Source organism: Bombus affinis, chromosome 13, assembly GCF_024516045.1.
Source record: "Bombus affinis isolate iyBomAffi1 chromosome 13, iyBomAffi1.2, whole genome shotgun sequence".
NCBI lineage: Eukaryota > Metazoa > Arthropoda > Insecta > Hymenoptera > Apidae > Bombus > Bombus affinis.
The window spans coordinates 10,383,204-10,409,880 of record NC_066356.1 but is presented as its reverse complement, the minus strand read 5'-3'; the positions used below and the strand labels follow the sequence as shown (position 1 = coordinate 10,409,880).

At 36.4% G+C, this 26,677-nt stretch overlaps 1 protein-coding gene across 7 annotated transcripts in view; it reads left to right on the top strand.

The window, feature by feature from the left end:
* LOC126923580 (unconventional myosin-XVIIIa-like) overlaps positions 1-26,677 on the top strand; it is a 65,765-nt gene that overhangs the window by 28,954 nt on the left and 10,134 nt on the right. For 5 of the 7 annotated variants that reach the window (XM_050737170.1, XM_050737169.1, XM_050737168.1 and 2 more), the window contains 10 exons: positions 365-541; positions 807-1,007; positions 1,171-1,323; positions 1,801-2,384; positions 2,459-2,641; positions 3,243-3,505; positions 3,822-3,984; positions 4,233-4,407; positions 4,820-4,978; positions 5,260-5,475. In XM_050737170.1, the coding sequence (XP_050593127.1) occupies positions 365-541; positions 807-1,007; positions 1,171-1,323; positions 1,801-2,384; positions 2,459-2,641; positions 3,243-3,505; positions 3,822-3,984; positions 4,233-4,407; positions 4,820-4,978; positions 5,260-5,475 (2,274 nt within the window). Of the gene's footprint in view, positions 1-26; positions 70-364; positions 542-806; positions 1,008-1,170; positions 1,324-1,800; positions 2,385-2,458; positions 2,642-3,242; positions 3,506-3,821; positions 3,985-4,232; positions 4,408-4,819; positions 4,979-5,259; positions 5,476-18,946; positions 19,355-22,251; positions 25,002-26,677 lie in introns of those variants that run through there. The other 2 variants (XM_050737173.1, XM_050737174.1) reach the window with 2 other exon arrangements.

Sequence of the window (26,677 nt, the reverse complement as noted above, 5' to 3'; positions counted from 1 at the left end):
TGTTTTTAATTTAATCTTTCATATAGAATCATCCCGATTATACTCCTCCCGATTGCACCACCAATTACGGTAATAAGAAAGAAAAAGTGAAAGAAGTGAAAAGTTATTACTAGACTATGAATTTCTATGCAAATTCTTATTTTCGCGAGCAAAACTAAAGAAATGGGACTTAAACAGAGGTTCGCTTTTTCCACTAAATAATATAGTAAATAGCTTGAATATTTCATACATTTTTACAAGCGTATATTTTCCATAAATGCATAAACATCCGTAGTCTAGTTATTACGATGATTCGTAACACACAGACGCAATTCTCTAACAAGTAGGTTAAATCAAACTAATCATTTATTCCTTTTCTTCGCAGGCCAACCCTCCTCAGTTTGACAAGGCCGAGGAACTCTCGCAATTACGTTTTCTCAATGAATCTTCTGTTCTCCACACACTGAGACAACGTTATGCCAGTAATTTAATACACACGTATGCGGGAGATAGCATGATCATTATCAATCCGGTGGCGCCATTAGCGATTTACTCTGAAAAGGCAAGAGACGTTTACGCATTCCTTTATTTCTTTTTACCATTTTTTTTTCCTTATGAAAGAGCAATAAATTGAACATTCTTGCTTTTAGTCTTTAATGGAATTTGTAATTAAAATTTATTAGTGGTTTGAAACCATCCTTCTTTTTAAGTGAGATAAAAATCTTAATTTCAATTTATTCAGAGAATGAAGACGTTTACAAGCCAAACAAATTCTGCTAAACTACGTTGCTTATTTTTTCCTCTTTTTTTTCTTTCTTACTTTTCAGGTAGCACATATGTTTAGAGGATGCAAAAGCGAGGATATGCCACCTCATATCTATGCGATGGCGCAAGCAGCTTACAGAGGGATGTTAGCGACTCGGAGAGATCATTCCTTAGTGTTTCTTGGCCGTAGCGGATCTGGCAAAACAACAAATTTTAAACATGCTCTCCATTATCTTGTACTGGCTGCAGGCACAGTTAACAAGGTGAGTGAAAATTTATAGAATTTGATAATATTATCAGCTTACCTTTATAATAAAAATTAAAGAAAATTAAGATAAATAGGAATTCCTATTTTTTTTTCAATTATTGCAGATTTTACAAATCGTTCCATCTTTTAAAATCTGTCTATTCTGATTAATGTTAAAGATTTTGACCATCGAGAAACTCAACGCCCTATTCACAGTATTGGAGGCATTTGGAAACAGCAGAACACACATGAATTCCAATGCAACACGTTTTACACAGCTCTTCAGTTTAGACTTTGATCAATCGGGCCAAATAGCATCGGCTTCTTTGCAGGTAATACAATTATGCGTTATCGGATAATCGTTTTGTTCAACTACATATCATTTCATGAAGTGTAAATCAATTAATAATCTATATTTACCGTTGATGTATAACATTTAATTCATTTTTATTTGTAGTATATTTTCTAAACGTCAAAATGTAAATTACATGAGAGTTAGAGAATTCTTTTACTGTGGTAGTGCTATGGCTTCGGGGTGTAACGCCCTCGATAAAGGGCACAATCGATCCAATGAACACACCCTCGAAAGTGGAGCATATCAAAAGAGCTTGAATTATTATTTGAAGATAAAAAACTTTTTTAAGCGGGTTTATGTTTTTGATCTTTATTGAAATGTTATAAAATGTTCTTGTTGTAAAAGATATATATATATACATATATCTACCTAATATAATTATTTACTTTAACTATACGATAATTTTGTAAAAATATCCAAGGTATATTGACCTGATTTTTATTTTGTTCGCAAGGTCCTACTTTTGGAAAAGTCGAGAATAGGCAGAAGAGCGAATGGAGACCCAACTTTCCATGCAATTTACCGTTTACTGGCAGGCGCAGAGGGTGCTCTCAGAAAGGAATTGCACCTGACCAATCTAGTCGCAGAGAACAATGTGTTCATTACACCTTTGCAGAAGCACGAGGACAAACAGCGTGCCATGGTCGAGTTTAATCGAATCGTGGCCGCTTTTAGGATTCTCGGCGTTTCCGAGTCCGACGAGAAAGTCATTTGGCTAGTCCTTGCTGGCATATATCACCTGAGCTGTGCTGGTGCGGTTAAGGCTGGCACCAGTTCGCAAAGTCGATGGCAGTTTGCAAGAGTCGAATGTGCAGAGAAGGCTGCAACGTTATTGGGTACTACTGTTGAGGAATTGAGTAGAATAGTGTTTTCTTCTAATGGAGGCGGTGCTGGTACACCGAATACTCCGAGGCCTGCTTTACGTACACCAAGTCCTACCGAACAAAGCAAAGATATCATGGGATTAGATGCTCTGGAAGGTCTTTTGATTGGACTTTATTCTGAAGTGTTCCATTGCGTAGCTGCTCTTATCAATAGGTTTGTTCTTTTTGTGAGTAAATAGGGATAGAATGAGAGTAATGATGATAATGTCGTTCTTTATTCTTTCACAGATCCATATCATCATCTGTGCACACAGTGTCTTCTTTGTTGTTGTGTGACTCGCCAGGTTTTCAGAATCCAGCCTCTTGTGGACGACAAACGGGAGCCTGTTTCGAAGACCTGTGTCACAATTACTTGCAGGAAAGGCTGCAACTGTTGTTTCATCATACGACACTGGTGGCACCAAAGGACAGGTACATTGTAATCTAATTAATTAAGTTTATATATATATAGTGATTAATTATTGTTTTGGATCAGATACTGTAGAATGAATATGACTTTGTTTAAAATAGTTTCATGTGATTATCTCAATAATGCAGGACACAATGAACAGACTATTCTTACGTTTAAATACAAAATATTTATTATTCGATATTGTCATTCGATGTCGATAATCGATTAAGACAAGTTATCCATATTTTCTATCTCTTCCTAGTTGTCCTAAATTTAAGTAAAAGTAGTGTTCCTCATGAAATATTTCAATTTTATCTTAAAATATCGAAAGAAATGGAAGATGAATCGATCGATGAATGTTTCAAACCCGTTTGTTGTTACGAAGATAGTATGTGCTATAACTTATTCTTTGTAATGATTTTTCGAATGTAATTCGATAATTTTGAAATAGATGATAATAAAAAATAAAGCAATAATGCATAGATCAAATGAAATAAAAATTCTACCACAAAGAATTTAAATCGAAGAAAATTCCATAATGAAATAAATGAAATAAAACTTAAAAATCCTTGATATAGATATATATTGCATATTAATACTGAACTCATCCGTGTAATTTAGGTACGTCCAAGAAGGAATTGACGTAGATTACGAAGATGACTGCGACGAAGATGGAATTGGATCACCTCAGGGTTTAATTTCGCTACTAGATCGTGGAAGTTCGCAAGGTGCAACGATGTTGCGAACTAGCCAAAGTGACCTTAGTGGAAGTAGACAAATAGAACGAAAGGGTCTTCTGTGGCTGTTAGAGGAAGAAACAGTATGTCCTGGCGGCAGCGACGAGACATTTTTAGACCGATTGTTTTCTCATTATGGAGATAGAGGTACTTAAATATGTTTGTTTTTTGTTTTACAAATTATGATGAATTATAATTTTTTATTATGTTATTGTACCAAAATTCCATATTATTTTTCATTTTCCGAATTAATTTTAATTGTACACTTCAGTAAATTGTGGAAAATTGATTGTATTGGAAATACATATGCTAGATTATCGTAGTTAATAAAAATAGAAAAAGATTTTCTTTTTTATAATGATATAACGTTTATTATTCGATACAATGATATAATATATGATCATTCTGTACATTGCAATACATTGTTTTTACTTGTCTTTTTAATTCTGTTTTTCTAAAACAGATCATCAATTATTGTTAAGAAAAGCACCTGGGAACAATCAGTTTGTCTTACAACATTTATTGGGTACCAATCCTGTACTTTACACAGCAACAGGATGGCTGAAAGCAACACGGGAGAATCCTGTTACTAAAAGTGCCATTACAATACTTCAAGAAAGTACAAGGTATGTAATTTAAATATTTTTATTTCTAATTGTGTACAAATCTTACAATTTTATTAAAATCTTGATCTTATTTCTCCTTATCTCGAAACTCTCTGTATGTTTCTAAGATAATATTTTATTAAAACATGTTTTGAACTGAAACGTTTATACATTTTTCAATATAATTTTGTTTAAAATAATTAATAAATCTTTATTAACTGAAATTTCTTGATACCAGTAACTAATATTACATTTTATATTGATATCAGGGAAGATGTGAATATGCTGTTTGTTAGTGCACGTGGAGCAGGAGTATCTGGAGCTTTATGCAGTTCAATGCCTGGTTTAGAAGGTTCACAGTCTTTGAGAAGAGCTTCTAGTATACGGCGAACATTCACTACCGTTAAAAGGAAAAATATATCTCTTCAGGTTAAATTCACTGTTGTAAGTATAAAAGTCATAAGACTAATATTCTTATCTACTAATCAGAAATAAGTATTCTATGAATAATTGAGTTCTGGATAACTACATATTTATGTGGGAATATTATGATTTTCATGAGTGTATAGGAACATGAAAGATAAGGTCATATGTCATGTTACATATTATGTTATCTTCAAACGATGACTCAGTTGATATAAGTTTATTACTAACTTCATAAACGAGATACGTAATGAAGCTGAAAATGTTTACTGAATTAAAATGCACATTGTTATGGTACCACTTCCTGTTTTTGTTTCTTGCTTTTATTATCAGCTTGCGTGTAAAAAAGGCAAGACGCAATAACTAATTCTCTTCTAAATTAACCAAAATTTTCTATTTGACATTAATGAAGATATGTTGTAATTTGTTACAGGATGGACTGATTGAAACTTTGCGGAGAACACGAGTTAAATTTGTCCACTGTATACTACCGCAACACAATGCTGGATGTACCGATAATAAAAGCTTATTGTCAGTAAAATCAAATCAAAGCGAGGACAGTGTTATTAACGTACCGCTTCTACGATCACAGGTAAAAATTCTCTTAACTGCATAAATGTATAATATGAAAAATTTAATTAACACAATCCATGTAATGTTTTTACTTAAATTTTTAATAATTTTACCCAAGCAATTGTATTTAATGCAAAAATTAAACAGATTAGTAATATAATAATAGCAGGGAAAATTTTTACAACAGTTATACAAATATACGTATATTAATTTTATCTAGTGCAATAAATTATATCTTCTAGAATATTAGTCTCAATCTTTGATTAAAATACTAAAAAAATATTTCAATTTTTGTTACAGATTCGTGGAAGTCAAATAATCGATGCAGTTAGATTGCACAAAGTGGGATTCCCTAAGCATATAGCCTTAGGTGAATTTAGAAGACGATTCAGTTTATTGTCAAGTGATGTAAACACACGACCAGGCAGTCCTGTAGCTGATGAACGTCGTGCTGTGGAAGATATGATGCTTACTATCGACGTCGATCCAGCTTTGTATCGAGTTGGACAAAGCCAGGTAAGTTATATCTACTATTTTGCATTTTTCTCTATATTAAGTAGTAGTATGGTTCCAAAAAAATGCGACATCCCTAGGGAGGATATCTACAAAATATCACTTTATCTGTATTGTTTTTTAAACAAGTATATGTATTTGGTATGTACTAGAAATTAGTAGATACAAAAAAATATGTCTAAAGAGAATCGTTTAATTTTCTATCATCTTTATAATGTGTTACAAACTGAATGAATATGAAAACATATGTTTACCTACGAAAGGCTAATTTTTTAGCCAAAAATTCCAGTATTACGGCGTCTTGTATAAAGCTACATTTACGTATATATCACATTCATATCTCAAAACTATGCACAACTTTCCATTTCATCTTTTTTAACTTTCAATTTACATGCCACTGTACTTCAGCAAGGATCGAATGTCTAGTATCATATCTTTCACTCTAGTAGAAGCACTTTCACTTTTTTCCGTACAGGTAGTAATGCTTTTACTGGATGTTCTGGTTATCAAAACAAACAAAATGGAAAGGCATATCGATAGCGTTATTCTAACTTGTAATACCGGTCTTAAATATCACCATCGGACGGCATAGATACTCGAATTAATACCACCTTTGCTCATAAGTATTCAAAGTGCTTCCGCAATTCGATTCACCGTAGGTGGTATGTTCGAGTGTGAGAATTTTGGTAACGTCACATACTTGAAACGAACATTCGTTTTCTCAAGGAGAATCGCTTTACGTGATTTCGGTCAACTTTCTCCACGAATTCGATTATAGTTTCGTCAGTACACTACGTACAGAGAATCGGTATCGATGTGAATTCACCGATTAAAACGATCTTCACCGTCTGGTTAAATGGATTTTTATTCTAGTAGCTCGTCTAACTATGTATACAATATTAATGATTTAAATATAGCTATGGTAATACTAAAAGTTTTTGAACTGTACCATTTGAGTAACACTTGATATTTTATCTCAACCGCGACACAAAAATTTGCAAAGACATTATAAATACTAAAAGTCATATAATCTTGTAGAAAAGAGAAGATAATAATAATAATCTCCAATAATTATTTCAGATGAATTTCTATTTAAAAAGATTCGAGCAGTTTTTCTGTTACATCAGAATGATCAGACTGTTGCATGTAACTGCAATTGAAATGAAAACTCTTGCCACATTCTGCATATTTATGTAGAGTAACGTTTCGTAACATAACTTAGGAAGCAAATTACGTGAACGTGGTCGGTTTTCTTTTTGTAGACAAGCATTTTAATTTGGTGATTCCATGGAATCGTAATCGTGACAAGATCTTATTTATAAATGTCATGCAAAGTTGCACACGCGTTAGGTGTAATCGCGTGTCTTTATTGGCACTTTTTACTATGGAACGGCGAAGTGACATTAAAATTACCAGATCCAAGCTATACTTACGTTAGGGATGACCATTTAATGTGTTTTCTACTGGAAAATTATTAGTATGTTGTTACTTTTTAATGCGTGAAAGTAACGTTTCGATTATAGATGCGGTTTGTACGTCTTAATGTGTGTTTTATTATTTTTTTTTTCTAAATTCAGACCTCTGTTTTACGTGAAATGTTTTAGAATGCAATGGAGCTTTCAGATACATTCAAGACAGTTCACACCTTTTCTTCCTTTTAACGAATATATGTAAATATTTAACAGGGAAATTCACATTAGAAATGTATATTGTATATTGCAATGAAATTATTATTTAAAATCTTCTCTTATTCGTTGCATACGATCAAGTACAATTTCTCTGTAACATGACAATTTTCGGTGCTGCAAAATAATTAAATACTCCAATTCTATGTCCCTGAAATAGATACCTGAAGAATTGTATTCAGTGAAAATCACGTGAAATTCAAGAGACCTTAGGGTCATATTTATAATACGAGTATGTAGTTCAAGAAATTGTAGCGGGGTTAATTATAATTTGTAGGTTCCGAGATTAACAAATACATATTTCCTCCCCATAGCAACTATGAAAATTTCTACTTCGGGGTATTTACTCGTATTATTTATCAGTTTCAGTTCCTCGATTATATTCTCAAATATTTATCAGTAGCCGTAGACTGGCGCTGCGAGGTGCACCGATGTGGCTCGTTTGCTGCCAACTCTAATCATCGATTATCGTTGCAAGGTTAATTCCCGAAGCCGGAAAGAAGATCATTTAACCGCGAAAGTGCAAAAGGGTCGAATAACCGTGGAAAAAAAGCGACACGCGCTAGTGACTTTCTCGTGGCCCATATAGAAATCGTTGCACTCTTCGGAACCTCTCCTTGTTCGCAGAACTCGCGTTGCCCGAGGCCTTTTCGTCGCGAAAGTGTTCCACCTTGCACGTACACCTCTTCTTTTCTTTTTTATCGGGCCCGTCTGTTTTACTTCAAGACTAAGCGCGTGGTCCAATTTGTTCTCGGCAACAGATTCGAGCCAACGAATTAAGGAACACGGAAGTCGAGAGGAGCACGACGTCATCGCGATATTCTAGATAACAACGAGTAATCGAACCCTTTTATTTCTCGTCCAACAGACGAGAACAATGATGTTGGTTTTGCAATTACGCTTTAGACTGCGTTAATAGAACAGGTAACGTACGCGGTACGGCTTTTTAAGAAGAGCTTGAAGAATCCGAAGTAATTAGGCGTTCGTTCAAGCGTAAATTGTTTAACCAGAAAACATCGCTGTTTCTTTTGTTGCGTCGGACGGAAAAAATAAAAAAGGAAGCTTTTGAAACTTGGAATGTCGATCGAGGTTACTTGGATAATTTGGATACACATGATATGTTAATTATTGTAATCAGTGTATGTCGAAGAAGATAATGGATATTAATTGTCGTAACGAAATGTCAATTGAGAAGATTATTGAGAACTTCTTGCATACCATCTTTAATCTTCCGTACATCTTATTCATAAGCTTTTCTTTTTGCAATACTTCATTATCACTGTGTACATAGGTACTTTACCACCATAAATACATCATTTATCAAGAATACTAGAGCACTACTGCTGGTATTTCTAATAATACAAATCGAATGCTTTTAGCTGCACTTAATTTCTAGCTATTCTGTGCTGCATCGTATCTTTTAATCTCAAATATGCTGAAAAGTTATATTAGTAAGCTTTACTGTATATTATCACGACTGGTGTCGCATTTTTAAGTAACGTAACCATGATAGGGTTTCCTGTTGCTTCATTAATGTAGCTGTATGCGTTGATATTAAATATGTCAGTAAATGGATGTGTGTGGATGAACACCAATTGGAGACAGTTAAACTACTTGAATGTACAAGTAGAAACGGTTCTCAATAGAATAAATTTAGAAAGTATATCATAAATACCGCATAATGCAACGGAAGCACAGTTAAACTGGCTTTTCCAATACGGGTACCACGTATCAAACTTTCGGTATAAATAGAAGATGAAGAATTTGTAGTATATCGACATTGCAACTTTTATGAAAGCAAGCGAAATAATAAGATGTTAGAATTTTTGAAATAAAAGAAATATAGTAGGTTTATCACATTCCTTTTGCCATTATGCTGCTGTGTTTCGTGTACCGTATCGCGGATAAATGGACAAAATCGTGTAACCTCGTTTTATACAATACATAATTATGTAGTAAGTTATCGAAGGCGGTTACGTTAAGTGCGTTACCCTACAAAATATTAACCGGATGAAAGAAGTGGAACGCATGACCCGCAGTTATGAAAATACAATCGATAACGAGTATACAAAAGCTGTTGGAATAGTATCGCTTCTGTTTAAACGCGCAGCTAGGAATCTCCACTCCCGAAATATCCGGACTAAGGTTTCCACGGCGGAAATGTGACCGTTGATCGTGTGTGCCTGCGATTCGTGCGTGTCTAGCATCGCAAATAATTCGCTGTTCGATTCCACCAGTCGATAGCTCGCACCACGAATAGACGCGTGGACTGATTCGTTAGAAATTAATATCGGTACCAACGATGACTTCGATATCGCCATTAACTCCCGTTATCACGTCTCGCGCTCAAATGTTTCTTATTTTCTTATTTCACGAAGGCAACCTACAATCGAAATCAGAGTATTAAAGTAACACGTTTTTCTCTTTATTTTCAACATTTTATTTCAATTTCTGTTTTAGAAATTAACGTTCATTAGCAAACAAACGAATCGTCTCGATTTGTTTAAGAGAAGCATAGAGAAAATTTATTGAACGTGCTGGATATAGGAATTATTATAGTAAAGATGGACAAAATTATCGTTCATCGATCTGGTCAACAAATTTTTACCCATTCTTCGAACTTTATTCTAACGTGTATTTGATTTCTGTAGCGCTATTAGTAGACTCATTGTCATTAGGAGTACTCATTGTCAGTCGTTGAGTAAGTCGGTTTTCCGCGTGGTGTTAATGCCTATTGCGCGCTCGGAAATCCACCACAGCTTGGTAATAGAGAAACGCGACGAGTTTTAATTTAACTGGCTAACAGGCTAGGTCAGGTTCGCACGACAAACGCGGTAACTTGCCAGATCGTGATTGAGATCACGAAACCATTAGCGTTACTCCGTATTAATTGCTGTCAGCTATCATGTAGGTATACGAGAAACAGTTGTAAAATCTACGTGCTTAATCCGTATCTGTGTTTGTCCTAATTTTTCTTTCACGCAAAGTTGCAGCTTTCTAAGCTTCACAACTTTATCGTGTTATAACATTATATTCGGTACTTTTGTGAACAAAACTTGATTTTAAAACATTGACGTCCTGAAAGATTAGAAACTTCCTTTTTATTTTGCGTTTCTATTGATCGACTAATTCTTATTGTTACTGGATCTGGAATTTTTTACGTTTCTTATCCTTATTTAGCTAAAATAGAAACAGTAATAGCCTATTAAAATTTTAGCTTGTGAAGTAATCTCAAATTCTTGTAAATTAATTTTAAATAGAGGAAGGATATGATTTTAAGGAGTAATTAAATTATCAAAAATATGGAATTCTTGTCTCTAATTTTACGTGAACAACTTTTACGTCTTGTTCTAATAGTAGTTTGAGAAATACTTCCTTATAGACGCACATCCGAACCGGAAACATTGAATATTCATATGAAATCTCTCGAAAGATTCTCAAGAAAATTAAACATCTTTTCTATAGAACCATTTCTCGTTACGATTATGTTTCTGCATTAGTAATGGCTCTTTCATTCATTTCTGCTTATCTAAAACATCATCGATTTCTGTTATTATTCTACGAAGGTAATGAGAAAAATTATAACAAGCAAACTTACACGAGAAGCATGATTTTCTTATTAATCAATCAAATTTCGTATAATTATACGTCGCATGAAGTTGAAATAGAAATAAGGAATTTAACTTAATTATAATACATTAGAATATGTAGTAACGTTTAACACGAATTTAGTATACTTTCGGATCTCCGATACTCTGATACTTCTTAGTCGTAGTGTATCTGGCATTTTTCCATCGTTTGACTTTCGACCGAAGTCAATTTCGAAGAAAAGCCGCTCGATGGAATGGAGTGGAATGCGTGGGATATAAATTTTCTACACCAGTTCTTTGAAGAATGCGTTGTGGATGATAGAGGATGCGTTCCTTCAAGAGAATGACGCGTGTCGTCCGTATAATTTTATATTTGTCACGAGACAGGTGCGGATATTTTATCTGAATCGTAGAATGGCGGAAAATAGTGGAACGGTGTGAAAAGAATGCGAAAAAGAAGCGAAAGTGAATGATTTTTACCATCCAGATAGTTTTTATTTTGCATTGAAATTATTAAACAACGCTTTTTATTCTACATGCTCCACATAAAAACAAACGAGTAAATCGGTATTGCACTAAGAAAACGATCAATCCACCGAAGAAAATAATAAAAATTCAACAAATCGTGGAATATTTCATGATTATAAAATGATCTCGATAAGATCTCGTTGGAAAGTGACATCTGTTACGTACACTTAATAAAGAACACAAAGGTAAATGTCAGACAAGGTTTTTCAGCCTTGCAGCTATCTCTTCGCTATTACACTGACTAGATAAAATAGCTTAGATCGGACGCAGATATATCGAAGAGGTTATCGCAGTTTACAATGAATTTCTCCCACGTGGTCGTTCTTCCCTGTGGCGGAAGCGGATGCGAAGAAGCGGTTTCTTCGGCTTTTCTGTTACGTCGTGCGCTTTCGCGTGTCGAGTTCATCTCGAATTCCTCCTAACCCGTTGGTTAATTGCTACGAAAATAAAGGAGAAGAGAAGAGGAGAGAAGAGAAGATGCGCGACTTCTTTCCTTGTATTTTCCGTTGCTTCTCGCATGGCGAGCATAACGAACCCGTGTGCTAATTAATTAAACGACCACGCCGCTTTGGTCGTCCGACTCTCTCTAATTCGTTGGCCGTTTAGGGATCGATTGCCGGGTTTTATTTCGAGGAACGAAAGAAGCAAAACCATTGGCTGAATATTATCTGCTCGGACATTAACGCAATCTTACTCTGTTTTTAATAAACGAAATAAAATTGTAATTAATGGATCTGTAGCGCGTGAATATCCCTCCAAAGTAAAACAGGCTGAGACTCGACAGCCATACTCTTCCTGCATGTCTGACATTCTCTTTCTAGGAAGAAATTTCTCGGCTATCCGTACACCTTTTACGTGCGCATACTATCACTAACAATTCAGAAGTGGACAGAACGGCATCTTCGCCTTATAATGTACGGTACTTTGGACGTCCAAGTTACCGATGTTATGTGCATGTTTCGCGTTACATTTATTCCGAATTTAAAAAAGGAAAAGATTCTCTTAACCATTTTACATAGCATATTAGCTTCTTTGACAGCTGCTTTAGTTTTGTAAGAGCGGTTTCTCCGTAATTAATCAGAAAATTATTTCTGCAGTGGCTTACCATAGGGATTGCACGTTAGAATCTCAACTTTGAAGATAAATATCCTCATTTCGATAGGGCTAGTTTTGTCAAAATTGAATCATGTATAAACACTATACTAAATAACGCTGGAATTTCAAAAGAGATTGTAAGAAGGTTAATCTACGCTGCAAATACTTTAATTGAAATTTTTGTATTTTCCTCAAACGTAACAAATACTCTAATTACAAAACGGTGCAATTAAATTGAAAATCTTTCGGGACACACAGAAGACATAAAACTACAGCTGAAGAAATTCAGAATTTCTAAAATCTTCGTTTTGTCCTCGTTTTTATTGATTCATCTGTTCAATTACCTATAGAAGATATTAGAGTTTCTAGAAAATACTTGGGTACTTGAGAAACTCATAATAAACTTGGATAATTAATCTGTAAGCGACTATCAACATCCTTTTTACATGTCTTATTGTGCACCAGGCAATTATTCGTAATTAATTAGAAAGTTTATATAATATTTAAAAAATACGCGCAACAAGTCGCTGCTAAAACTAATATCAAAGTGAAACTTGGGAACGAAGTGGTTTAACTTTGACAATAAGTACGTAGCATAGTTTTAATTAGCAACGCTAATAACGCCTGACAAGATGGAAAACCACGCATGCTTTGCCATACATTCGTCAGCGATTAAAAAGTGAAAAGGAATCTCGTATCTGTCGCGGCAGAAAATTTGTTAAAATTATCGTGAATATCAATGGCAAGCCACGTGGAACATCTTTCATAAAATAGACGCGAATATTTTGTTCGTGTATTTAATAGGCTTTCGCTTTTCACATTGAATCTGATATCTTCTTATTTAGAATTGTTTATCTTTTTAGAGCTAATTCTTCACGCATTCTGTTTCTTTTAATAAGTGCAACCGATTAACGAGTTTAATTCTTTATTCTTAGAGAATACGTATTCGTAATTAAATTCTGAAGTCATTGAAGAAGTTTCGAGTTTCTGAAATTAGAATAATGCCACATAAATAATAGTTAGGTTGATGTAATGTTTTGCTGTATATTACTTTCATCTTTTTACTTGTACCATGTGCGGTGTATAAAAATTTGTTTACGAGTATAATACGAATATTTTTCAAACGATTGCATAATTGTATTCCATTTTTAAAGTTACTATAATAATTTCATCTTGTTTCGCTGTTTCAATTCTCCTCCTTCTCATAATTCCTCCAACTTTCTTCTTCGAGATGTAACTTACGTAAAACTACGTTTTTTATTCGCCAGACGTACTTATATGCAAATATTTGCGTGTTAAATAGACGTAGCAATGTAAATATAAAATAGGGAAAGGTGCGAAGCAGAACTTAACCTGTTTAATTAGAGTGTAAACTTAATCGGTTAGTCTAATGATAGGTTGACTAATGCCCTGTTTATAAAATTAGGAAGAAGAAGCAAATTTCTATAACAAGAACCTTTTTCCTAATCCTTTTTCTCAGATAATAACACACAATTAATTATGTTCTCTAATTAATGTACATGTTGTCTATCTGTACACTGTGAAATATCTTGTTGTATCAAATTTTGTATAAAATCTTTAATTATGTTTGTATATATCATCCATCAAATTTTCAAACATATGATCGCTAAATGTTTTTTAATTGTATCCATTTATTTCATAAAATTAGTGTCTTCTTATTATATGTATATATAATTTCAAATTAATTTTCGCCTCATCTTCAATTTTATTGACTTAAATTATACAGTGGTTTCACCTGTGTTGGCTTACCGTGTATGAAATATGCTCTTATCATAGATCCTCATCGATTACGTGTTTTTAATTAGTTCGTTGAACAGTTCACATTGAAAAATGTCTTCGCTAATTTCTACTGCGTATAATGACATCAAGATTTTCCATTGATTATTCGACGATGAATGAAATAGTATTTTTTTTTTTTTTTTATAAACTCGTAATTTATAATATGAAACATGGCCTTTGTGCGATTGATCAAGGTAAAAAATAGATTTAATTAAACAGGAAAAGGAATGCAAAGGTTACAGGTAGACAAAGATTACACCGAAGGAAAATTATGTTGTATACTTAGCGGAATTAAAGAATCGTTTATCGAAAACCACTTTCACCCAATGAAACTACTACCGCGATCATTTGTATGTACATAGCAAGTTGATCGTTTAAATATGGCGCTAATGATTGTGTGCGTCACGTTGATAAATAGAAAGGATGTTATGCTGTAATGTGACAGTAACAGCCTGTCTTCTAGAAACTATCTTATCTGAATCAAATGAGAGAGAGAGAGAGAGAAACCTCAACCTTCATTGAACCTAATAAAACCAAGCGACTTGCAAGTTACAGATCAAGTCGTCCGTATCTTACAAATTTTATTTATTTGTTTTCTTATCGTTGAACTGTTAATCGCATTACTATACTTCTGTATTTGAAGCATATACATTCCGAAATTGCTTTCAAATACCAACATAATCACAATATTCGTGTTTTCTTACGGTGCTAATTGAAATTTCAATATACTTTACGACACAAATATACACATAAATGTTTTTTATGGTAAAATATGGTCAAACTTCTTGCATGGTCAAGAACTGCTGGTGAGCCAGTGTGTTTTCGATTCGCGTAAAAAGAATCCCCGCGATTTCATAACGCGGCCAGGGCTCTTTTCTCCTGCGATGCTCTCCCGTATCTCCTCCCATGTCGTCTCCTTTCTCCTGTTCGTCAGTAGGCCAGCGGACATTCCCGGCAACAGCTTTCCAACGCGTTCCCGACATGGCTTCCAATTTCTCGATGCAGCTGCCATCTCCGCGAGATCTATCGATCGGACTTGAACGCCACGGCCTTTTCTATGCGTACACGGGAGGAACGGCCCCGCGACCTCGCTTTCGCGAGACCCGCGAAATTTCCGTCGCGACTTCTGTACGCTGCTTATGTACGCGGTGTTCCGGAAGAAACGCTTCGAATTTTCTACTTTTCAACGATCGGAACGAACGATATCGAGAAATTTTGGTTTTATTAATCACCGAAGCGAGCCTTCGCAGTCTTTGACTCGGTTCTCTTATTCCATCGTATAATAAATTTCTAAATTGGTAGATCAAATTAAAAACTGTGAGATCGAAAATTAAAAATTACATAGAATAATCGAACGTTGTTAAAGATCGGCGTGTCAGTAATGTTCATTTCGATGTAAAGAACATGGTTATCGCGATTTGAATTATTTATTTAGCCTGTGTGTGGCATTCGACCGACGATCTTCCACTAAACAATTTAGTTCCGAGTAATTATATTGCCATCGGTGTGGCGATCTTTTTTTCTTATTATTCATTGCCAGTGCTATATTTAAATTCATAATTAATTTCCCTCGCAACTTTCCTGCTCGTTTTTCTTCGGCCATTTACATACACGTTACAAATAATCTTTCACGTTATACTCGCCACGACGTGTGGTTATTATGTCATTTGCAGCTGATTTTTCTATTAATGCATAGCAATTAACGTGGCGGTAATTTCACGAGGGACTGCCCATTTGTCGACGACTTAATACTTAGCTGGCGGACGTCACGTGTGACTACTTTCGTCCACGCTGGTTATAAACGACTGTGTGCATGAATCAGAACGCTTTTACTCGAATCGTCGCAAATCCGACTGCTGTTCACCGTTTATTTATGCAATTTTAAAGACCTTACCTGTACTTAATTAAAAGCAAGAGTTGCATATTCGTCTTCCTTTTTCTCGTTTCTTTCATAAAGCTTCGTTAACACCGTAACGGGACACAGATACTTCGACTATATATATATATATTGATCAGTGTGTGGACTCCCATAATGTTTGCAGTACCCATGAAATTTCAAAATGTTTTACACGAAACAAACAACATATTGAGAAAAAGATTTTATAAATGTCTAAATACTTTTACGAGCAACTGTAGCTACAATGAGAATGTAATTATTTCCAAAAAATGATCATCCCTTTGTTGTGTGTAGAATAGAATTGAAATATTGGGAAGAAAAGGGCGCCTCTAAACTAATTGAAAATAGAAATGTAAAATGAAGTATAGAGAGAACAAAAGAAAAATCGTCAGGTTTTTTTCGTTTAGGTAATTATTGGTTTGCAGGTCTTATTGAAACGATACGCCATGCTAGATAATTAAATAACGGAGAATGAGATATTCTGCTGTCCTCTTCAGATTCATTACCCGTAACACTTCATGGACGCAAAAGCATTCGAAACTCAACCTACTATATTATTGCACAATTATCCCGAGTGGCAGTACTAAAAACAGTCAATAAATCGTGAAAGTACCATCTCGTACAGATTTTCGACAGGTCATTCTTTATATAATATATGACTTGGAAACTTTTTGTTATATCTCATTAGAATCAGGTTTTCACTGCTGCAGTAGTGAACTTTGTATAGTTAAACGATGACATAATAAATAGCTGAATGTGCATATTATTTTGTTTCCAATTCGTTACGCTGGCCGCGAAATAAAACTTGCAGAATTGATTATGAATGGTTGGGAAAGAGGAAAATTATTTATAGTCGGTGAGAGAAAGTTGCGGGTTCTGACAAACAGATGCTTGTATGTGCATGTAAAATTTTCTTCCGTATTGAGAACCGCTTCGTTACAAACGGAACATGGATATTAATCATGCGAAATACTGTTTAAAAGTAATTACGAAGAATATAAAACCAGGCACTGCTAGAAACGATTAGCAAGTAAAAAGTATCATTGTGCACTTTTACGCATTAAAGTAATGAATAGCATTGCTCGGTGTTTATTAACAAACCCATACCCGATATGAGAAAAATGATGATTTTACAGAAGGACAAAAATATTTTTTTTAATTCTTGTTCGTCTATTTTGTACATTTATTCTGCAATAAATGTCTACGTTTTAACATTATTTTAATAACGAAAGTATTATTTGATAGTAAATCTACGTAGCTATCAAAACAAAATTGCTCGGCGCGTTAATTTACCATAAATTTGCATAGTTTGAATCCGTAAGGGAAGAGCGAAGCAATTGCAAGCGAATTTTCTCCAGTCGCGTCCTCCGAATTCCTTAAATTGAAATTAACGAAAGAGAAAGATTCGATCGCCGCAGAACATTGTAATTCGTTTTCTTTCGTATCCCTGCTAACGAGAATACTAATCCGATCATTATGCAATGGTCACACGTACCGCTACCCTTAACTTAACTTTACTTCGTTTACAAAAACAACTTCTACATATTTAAGTGGAATTCTTGGCTATGCAGTGCTATTCTTTACTTTAATTTATTCCTGAATTTCTGTGATCGACTTTGCATGTATAATATGCTTAAGAGACCGTTATTGGCGTCCATTTTACATGCCATAAAATGAGAACGAAATATCACGCGAGATTTGATGAAAAGATAGGAGAAATACACTTTGATAGAAATTATGGCGGATCTGAATCGTTGAATAAGTGATATTGACCCACATTCGCACGGAAAGGACCAGAAGCAAGATTCCTTGCGTTTAAAGGGGTTAAGACTTGTGCCTTGCTGTTATCTTGGCCGAATGAACTGATTAAAAAAGACCACGTCACAGTGGAGCAGTTTTTCGAAAAAAGAAAGCCTATAACCTATGGCGTATTCTTTAGTCAAATAATTGAATTATTAGAAAATATGCATTTGTTTCGTAAGTATAAAAAGAACAAGGTTCTTTAAACGCTATTATAGTCATCGATTTAAACTTACCTAATACTAAACGTCTATTAGATCGTCGGAAAAGTTTCTTCCATTTTATAAGATGATAATAGATGAACAACAATTTCTGTTTTACATTATTTTATTGAATTAGGTATCCATTTCGTTATATTTCTATTATCATGTTCGTGCATAATTCAATAAACTAATATAAAACAAAGAAACATTGTGCGTCTATTCTAAGAAACTTTTCGGACAATCTGATAGAATTAAAACTTCCAACGCAATTTGCTCGATTCATCTCGTCTTATGGATCCTTTTCCCAGGAAAATCTTCCATTTATCCTTCGCTTCGTTTCTTCATTTCATGATCTTTCACGAGTCTATGCAGTACACGAGCTACGTACCAAAATTATTAAAACTTACACTACTTACGATTAAAAGAATATCCCTTTATAAACACATAATATAAATGCTAAACGGGAGCTAAGTATCTTTAATACACATCTATAATCTTCAATGAAAGAAGAAAAATTTAGCGATGAGTAAAAACGAGCAGAAAATGCAGTAATACATTCCATGCTTCCATCAGCGTACCTAAAGCGATTCAACGGTACATGTACGTAAGTGTACTCGGTTACAAACATCTGGTTGAAAGCCTCGTTTGAAATTCCCACTTTTCGCGAGATTATCATTCGCAGAGATCCAAACGCGTTACTCGCGCTCCCCCATTAGATTGTTCTCTCTTCAGGCTGGAAGACGGTGCGTGTAAAAGGGAATAAACTGTTTGAACCGGCACCGCGAGAGACCCGCGAGGGTATCGTCTGGTAGGGGAGCCGACTGGTCGAACGAGAGGGGGACAGGAACTTGCACCTGACTCGTACAAAGTTTTCTGCACTCAGTCAGTTCGCGGTTGGTCTCGATTCCGATCAGGGGCATCGGTTCCACGCATTCGCGATTCCATCGTTAGTCTGCCGGCTGGGAATACTTGGTTTCTGTTCACTTTCGTTTCGTCCCATTAAGATTTCGTTCGTCACGCGCGCAACCAGCACGCATCGTTTGACTTTCCAGTGGTTCCGTTTTGGTGCGGGGCAATCGTCGTAAGAATGGGACGATCGGTCGACTTGATCGAACACGTCGACGCGACAGGCTATCGAAGTGTCTTTTGAGCTTCGGTCGCTTTGGAAATTTTTGATCGTTCGATGCCTGTCTCGTATCAGTGTACCAAAGGGAAGCTCCATTGGCGGTGAATCGAGTTGTTTCGCGGAACAAGTGTGTAAAAGTCATTCCCATTGTCAAGTAGGTATGTAAGAAACTTGTCAATAGATAGAACGTTGGGGACAACGAGCACGCTAAGTACCTATTAGCCATCGTCAATTCCTTCGATTGCGCCAACAGTGAAACGAAGGAACGCAGACAGAGAAGTAGAGAAGAGAAACAGGTAGCGGGGAGAGTCGACGATTTCTCAATTAACTTATGGCAGAAAGAGAGAGAGAAAGAGAGAGAGAGAGAGAGAGAGAGAGAGAGGAGAAGAAGGAAAGAGAGTCTATGGCCTGTATGGTACCTTTTAAGTTCGATAACGGTAAATACAGATCCGAGCTGGAAGTAGCGGACTCGCATTCGCGCGCGCGATCGCACGCCGCTACTCTCTTCATGATCTTCGCTTGAATTATCCTGCCGAAAGCATTTGCTCGGCCCGATCGTTCGATCATAAAGCCCCGTTCATTTGCTTAACGTCCTCTCACAACACGACAAATCGAATGGCGTTTTAGTTTAACGATAGAAAGTCGCTGTTGTAACGGGATATTTTTCGGGCTGACTGATTACGTTCAGAGACGATGTTGCGTGGAAGATCTCATCGGTCATGCTTGAAATATGCCAGTCTGCGAATCCTGATAATAGGAGATTTCACGAGGAAAATCGTCGGAAGGAAACTGGCGACAAATGTGCCGATCACAGCCACGCGAACTTTGCGTCGTTCGAGATGTTATGAAACTTTTATACGGCTTTCAATGAGGCAGTATAAAGGCTTGGAATGATATTAGGCGTTCTTATCTAACGAGTAAAACGAGGTTTATGAGTTCTACCGCTCTGTATTGCTCGATGCTCTTACATTTTTACATTCGATAATTACGACAATTTTTTCTTCTTTTATAATTTCTTTCACACGATAAGTTGACTCGAGGAAATTTGCTCTTCTGGTTTAGTTATGTCTTGTAATATAAGAATTGAACTATGATAAAGTTTAACTATGTGACTGGTTGAATATTTTTCATCTCTGTTCATCTATTCCTAGGAAGGTTTTTCAAAGAAAAGTTGACCAATTTAAGTTGGAAGATTTATTCATTCCGTGTCTTCGTATATATGATAATTATGTTTTTTCTTATTTCACACAATTTTATCAAATCTTAGAAACGTTAGTCGTTGCTATTCCTTCGTAAATTACGTAGATACCTATGCCATGTTTTTAATTTATTCAACATTCACCGATATTGTATCGCTTTCATTTGATTTCCACTTAATTTCTCTTTAACTAACAATGAGTTTGCCAAGTGGAATTAATTTGATGCGAGGGAAATTTTTTGTTATTCTTTAATTACTAGTACATTCAGATCAATTAAGAAAAGTTTTCAAAGATAAGCAGTCGACAATGTCTGTTCAAATTCTCCACGATATTAAACAATAGCTAATTTAAAACACCGACATTTAATTAATAGCGAATAACGCATTATATTCCTTTATCTTCTTAAATATTACAGCCCTAATTTGTAAGAAGAAAGTTAGAGGTATCCAGTTAAATGAAGCAGTAAATTACTCTACTTTTATAGGGCAATAGAAAATCTCCGAAATTAAAATATCCGATATTTACGAATATTCCTTTTTCTAAATATTTTGCTCATCGAAGAATTTAGGTAGCTGTAAAGATGGTAAATATGCGAGTGCAAGGTTAGAAGGATAAGGGAGAAGGTGATAAAATTTCATGTTCCAATCCATCTTATTCGTTTCTTTGACTTCGACTCCACTAAAAGTGGCTATTTCTATTTGTCTTGGCTTCTTCCTGTCACTTAACTCGCCAAACCCGTTTGTTCATTTTCTTTACTACTCCTGTACGCGCCGAGCGACGAACAATCGTAGAATGAGCGTAGTTTTATTTGAAATATTATCTCTTTTATCGTTGCACGCGAATTGCTTTCGATAATGTCGTTTAATTTTTTATTCTCGGGTAGAAGATCATCTTGAATTATATAATCGTCGTCTGCATTATTCTAACGTCTGTGTAAGTTTCTCGAAATGCCAAGCTTTAGCCTTAATCTCGATGCATCTTCCAGTTTTAAACTAATAAACAAGTTCCGCCACTACATCGATGATTTATGACGCGAAACAACGAATTTCCAGCGACTTTATTATGTAATAGCACTTCGTAGTCTTAAATTAGCCATAGATGACCACACAGCGGTTTAAATTCTACTATAATTTTAGAATATCTAATCCTGTTTCGTATTATATTCCCCGTGAAAGTATAATTTATCTAGGCTACTACAAATGCGACGTTGGACAAAATTTAGGAACTTTTCAAACTCTGAAAAAGCATTTCGCGTGTATAAATTTAATACGATGATCTTCGTTCTTGCGCGACTTTTGCGCCAAGTAATAATCATGCCAAGTCATGCGTTACATAAATAATTTGTAAAATAAATTCCAATATTCAGACGAATTTTGAATCATCTTTTAGAATAATTATCCCGGTTTTGTTTAGCAGTCAAAATCAAATATATGTATTTGTATACAAATTATATATCATATATATTATCGAAAAAATTGTGATTAGAAATGTGTAGAATTGAGAAAATGTCGAATGTTTTACGTCGAGCTAGGGAAACGACCGACTTCAATGAAAATGATGAAACACCGGTCGAGTATAAAACGATCGAATCTTCGCGGAGTTTTGTCGCGAAGATGCAAGAAGAAGCGGCACATAGACAGTCTTCCCCTCTGTGTCCCTTTCTATCCATTTTGTTTCCCTTTCTCCACACTCCCGATACACTCCCCTCTGCCTCTTTCTCTCTCTTCCCCTCTCTCTTTGGCGACCATAAAACGCGCGTCCACTTTTACGCGGCTTTTACGGTACTTAGTCGCGGCTCGTTCTCCACGCAAGAGGAAGCTTCTCCGAGGTCCATTCCTGAACGCGTTCGAGTGCAGGAAACGTACGCCACGGTATTCAGGAGCGGCGGTGCTTGCCAATGACGGCTGCTGATTCGAGGAAAATGCCGGTGTTGATCGGCGCGGAAGAGGAAGACGGGATACGGGGCACCGGTTGCTGAAGCGAGTCCACGGAAAAGTCGCTTGGATTTTTGTATCGAGGTCGCGCGCACCCTGTCAGCGAAAGAATCATCGCCGCGATTATTTGGATTATTCGGATAGCAAGTGTCCATTCTAACTGGAATACTAATCGCCGCGCGAGTGTACGAGAAAATTGCGATCGCAGATTCAGTGACACTTTGAAGGCACTTGGTTCGATGGAAAGTCAATCAGTTGCAATTGAAGATTCGATAACATTTTGACGAACGCTGTCAATGACCTGGAATTGAAGATTCGACGACGCTTCGAAGATACTTCCACCAATTACGCACGTGTAAATTGTTAAACAACCAGTTTGTTGTGTATATTTTCATACATTCAAAAAGAAAATCGGCGAGTTTCTTTCGTTAAGCTATCGTTATTTAGTCTGACGAGAGAATCGTCAATAAGATAGAATTGAAAGAACTTTGGAAACATTTGAATCGACAAGAAAGCTGAAATACTTGGCTTGACCAATGACATACGTATAACCGAATCGACGAGACTAGTTTCATATACCTGCGAAAAGAAATTGACAAATTTTTTTTTTAATTTCAAGACACAGCTACTTCGTCAAAATGTTAGAGAACGCAACCAGATGGCCAGGTAACGCGGGTTCGCGATTGGTGAAGGCTAGAAGCAGTCCAAATGTATCGAAAGCATCCCTATCGGTTCCTAGGAAGCAAGCAGTGCCCGATCAGAACAGATCGACTTGTACGAGCAAGCCATCCCGAGTTATAAAAACCACGGCACCTCCTAGAACAACTGCCAAGATCGTCTCTAACGACCATGCCAGTGCTCGAACGACTTTTTCCGCTGAATCGAAGACACGCGCTTCCTGTCCAAGCAAGTCTCGTCGATCGACACCGGACGGTCGGACAGAGGCAACGAAATGTTCGTCAACGACCGTGAAAAACGAGAAGAGGCAAGTGACGAGATCCATTAGCTCCTCGTCATCCTGTACGATCTTGGAGGATCGAACGCTTCTGAAAAAGGGTTTGTCCTATGCTCCAACGAAATTGCCGAAGAAACCGGAAGCTCTGAGGAAGAAGGCCGCTCTCGATCGTTCGGTTAGTTTAGGCTGCGTTTCGGTGGATATTCGCGGCGGCTCCGAGGAATCTTTCAGAATGAGCAGCTCCTTTAGTTCCGAATCGAATAGACAGATGATGGAGAAAGCGAGGAAGCAGGAAATTCCAAGAAGAAAATCGATCAACAGGTCTACCAGTTTGTGGAACGTACAGGCTATTTCAAAGAACGATGTTCCGACCAGAAAAATGTTCGGAGTTTCGTCGAGGCCCAGCAAAATCCCTCTTCTGGCGCATCGGAACACGCGCGTGGGTCGATCTCTGGCCGATCTATCACAGGTAGATCGAGCCGTGGAGCCGACAATGCAGCCGGTGCATTTCGACGACGTCGACCTCGATCGCTCGATGGACGAACGTATCTACGAAAATTGTCGCGAAGCGTTCAACTGCACGCCGATGCAGAAGCCAGCTCGAACGTACACCAGCAATTTGGAAGAACGCGTGGCGTTTCTGATGGCAGAGCTGGACGACGATGTCGATGACGATGAACAGGCCCGAGCGACGATGGTCGCGTCTACCGACTGCGTGGACGCTGCTCCTCCTCGTAGAACCAATTCCGTCTACGAGGTACGGGAGATCGATGTTAAACGAAGCAACGAGTCGAGTGCAAAGCTTATTCAATCTGAGCAATACACTGCCACGGTGATAAGGATCGAAGGGAATTCAGAGAGGAGGGACGAATCGACGAAAAAGGTAGAAAGTAACGAGAAGAATAACTTGCAGGAGACTAGGAACACGACGAACGCGGTTAAAGGGCTGAGAAGTCGGGAGCACGAGAAGATCGATCGACAGGATGTCATCGAGGAGTCGAAGAAGAAGAAGGAGACGTCGAATATTCAGGAGTTGAGGAAGAACTGGGAGAAGCAAACGGTCAATGGATTGATTATCAAAGATGAGAAGAAGATGGATTTTGCGTCTGCTTTAGTTTGCAATGCAGAACCACCGAAGACCGTTTGTCAGAGGAACAACGAGGCGAGACAGGAAGCGAAGAGCAAACAATCGGTGGGCAAAAGAGCCAAGGAGATCGAGCATCTGGTGAATTTCTTCAACTGTAAGAACGCAGAAGCTACGAAAGAGGTGAAGGATCCGTGGATCAAGACTCGAGCCACGCCAGACACGACGACGATCGAACCGATGACCACGTTGAAGAAGAATGTCGATGTTAAGAGCATACACGACTATAATGGGTACACATCTGATGGCAATTGTTCGGAAGACAGTGGTCACATGAGCAACGAGAACGAGGTTGAGTGGAAGGATGGCGTGGTGCAGGGTGAAACTCGAGATTTTGGGAAAGAGCAGTTTTTCGAGCAAAACGAGGTTCGCGGAATCGGTGTGTACGATGGTACGTCGATCGTGAGCAGGTTGGAGCCGGAAAAGAAGCCGACGATGGTCGTTCGAAGCAGCGTATCGACTTCGAGCGGTGCCAGCAGCATCGACAGCTGTAAGGGGGAGAATACGAAAGTCACGGTGCACTCTGGCAAAGACCAGTGGAAAGCTTGCAGATCCTACAACGATGGACGACAGGTCCGTCGCTTAATTATTGGCCTTCTAAACCCATTAGATACCTAGTGAGAACGATCGCTAATTTGATCGAGCATCGATAATAATTCAGCTAGTGAGAAGTCTCCACTAACGTAAAGCATACTCACTAATACGAAGTGTATCCAGACGATTATTCGTCAATGAATTTGAAATCTTTCTTTAGTTTCAGCTTCGTATAGATAGCTGCAAATTTATTGCCCGTTAATAATATTCAGATTTCATTTATTTCTTATTTCCTATAGATTTAAAAAATTTATCTCTTTCTGCAGCATTTTTACATTTCTACAAAACTCTAGTACGATTTATAACTCTGAAACGCACACGATCGTAAAGTTTATGGTTTTACTCGGATTTTTATTTTTAGCATACGATATTGCATATGTTATTTTTTTTTTTTGTTTTTTAATTACTCGGTATGTTATATCGCGAGAAATAAAAATTTTGTCAGTCGTTTAAATTATGAAAGTTTATGTTCTATGATTAATAACATTAAAAATGTTTTTACGAAATATCGATCATTACTAATGCATTAAATATTAATTAATAACGTTCCGTAATATATATGTGACAGCTAGGAGGTCAATTCATTAATCAAATACCGCGGAAAAACTCGGGCAATCCATCATTTCTTCTAATCTCATGATACAATTAAATCGTATTTTTGTCGCTACCAATCGATCAACTTTCCTGATAGAAAGTGCACTTGCAACTTTCAAGCCGAACTGCTCTCCTACAAGGAGAACGGCTTGAAAATGATTTATGTTAAGCGCTGTGAGAATGTTTACAAACAGTCAGCAAGATAATATTTGAGATAATAAACGTTGATTGTAAGAGTCTAAATGGGTACAATTACGCTTGCTTCGAGCACTGACTACAGCCGCTACAGTAGAATGAGATCAGAGAAGTTTGTCGTCTTCTTGACGCTGAAAAATGTTCTAGCAAACTCTTAGGGACAAATTCCTATTTGCTTTCTTTTTTTATTTTTATTTCTTACGATTACATTTCGTTACTATAATTTATAAGACCTTTTGAGATATAGCAATCAAAGAAGCAATGAAATATTGGTGCTTGGAAAATTAAAAAGAAGAAGAAAATTAAAGGAAAGATATAGTAAATTATATTAGCTTTTATTTTGTTCTGAATATTGCAACAGTCGGAAATTTGCGGACGAAAGAGTGTACGAAGAAATAATCGAATAAATAAAGCAATCGAACAATTACTAAGAAAGTAGAGACACTAGGCTCAGAGCAATGGATTTTTCCATATATCAACATGGCATTTTATTGTTTAATTACGTCTGAGAGAGAGTACATTTTACCATAATGTACTTCACGCGGTATGTAATCGTGAAAATCGTGTCAGGGATATCCTCGTTCCTTTTTCTATTCTATTCTTTTTCTCGTGAGTTCTAGTACATAAGTACATACCAACTGCATCAGCGCAATTTTAATGAATTCCAATGAAGCGTGGTGTTTCACTCGTACATTCTGTAAATTTTTACCTCCGATCAAATTGTTCATTTATCATCGTGAACCTTAATATTTGCATAAATCAAATATTCATGTTTGTTATTTGCATAGCTTGACTTTTTACTGTTCAAAATTTACTTAGTTTAGAAAAATAAAAAAGAAAAAAGAAGGAGGAAAGGAGAAGATAGA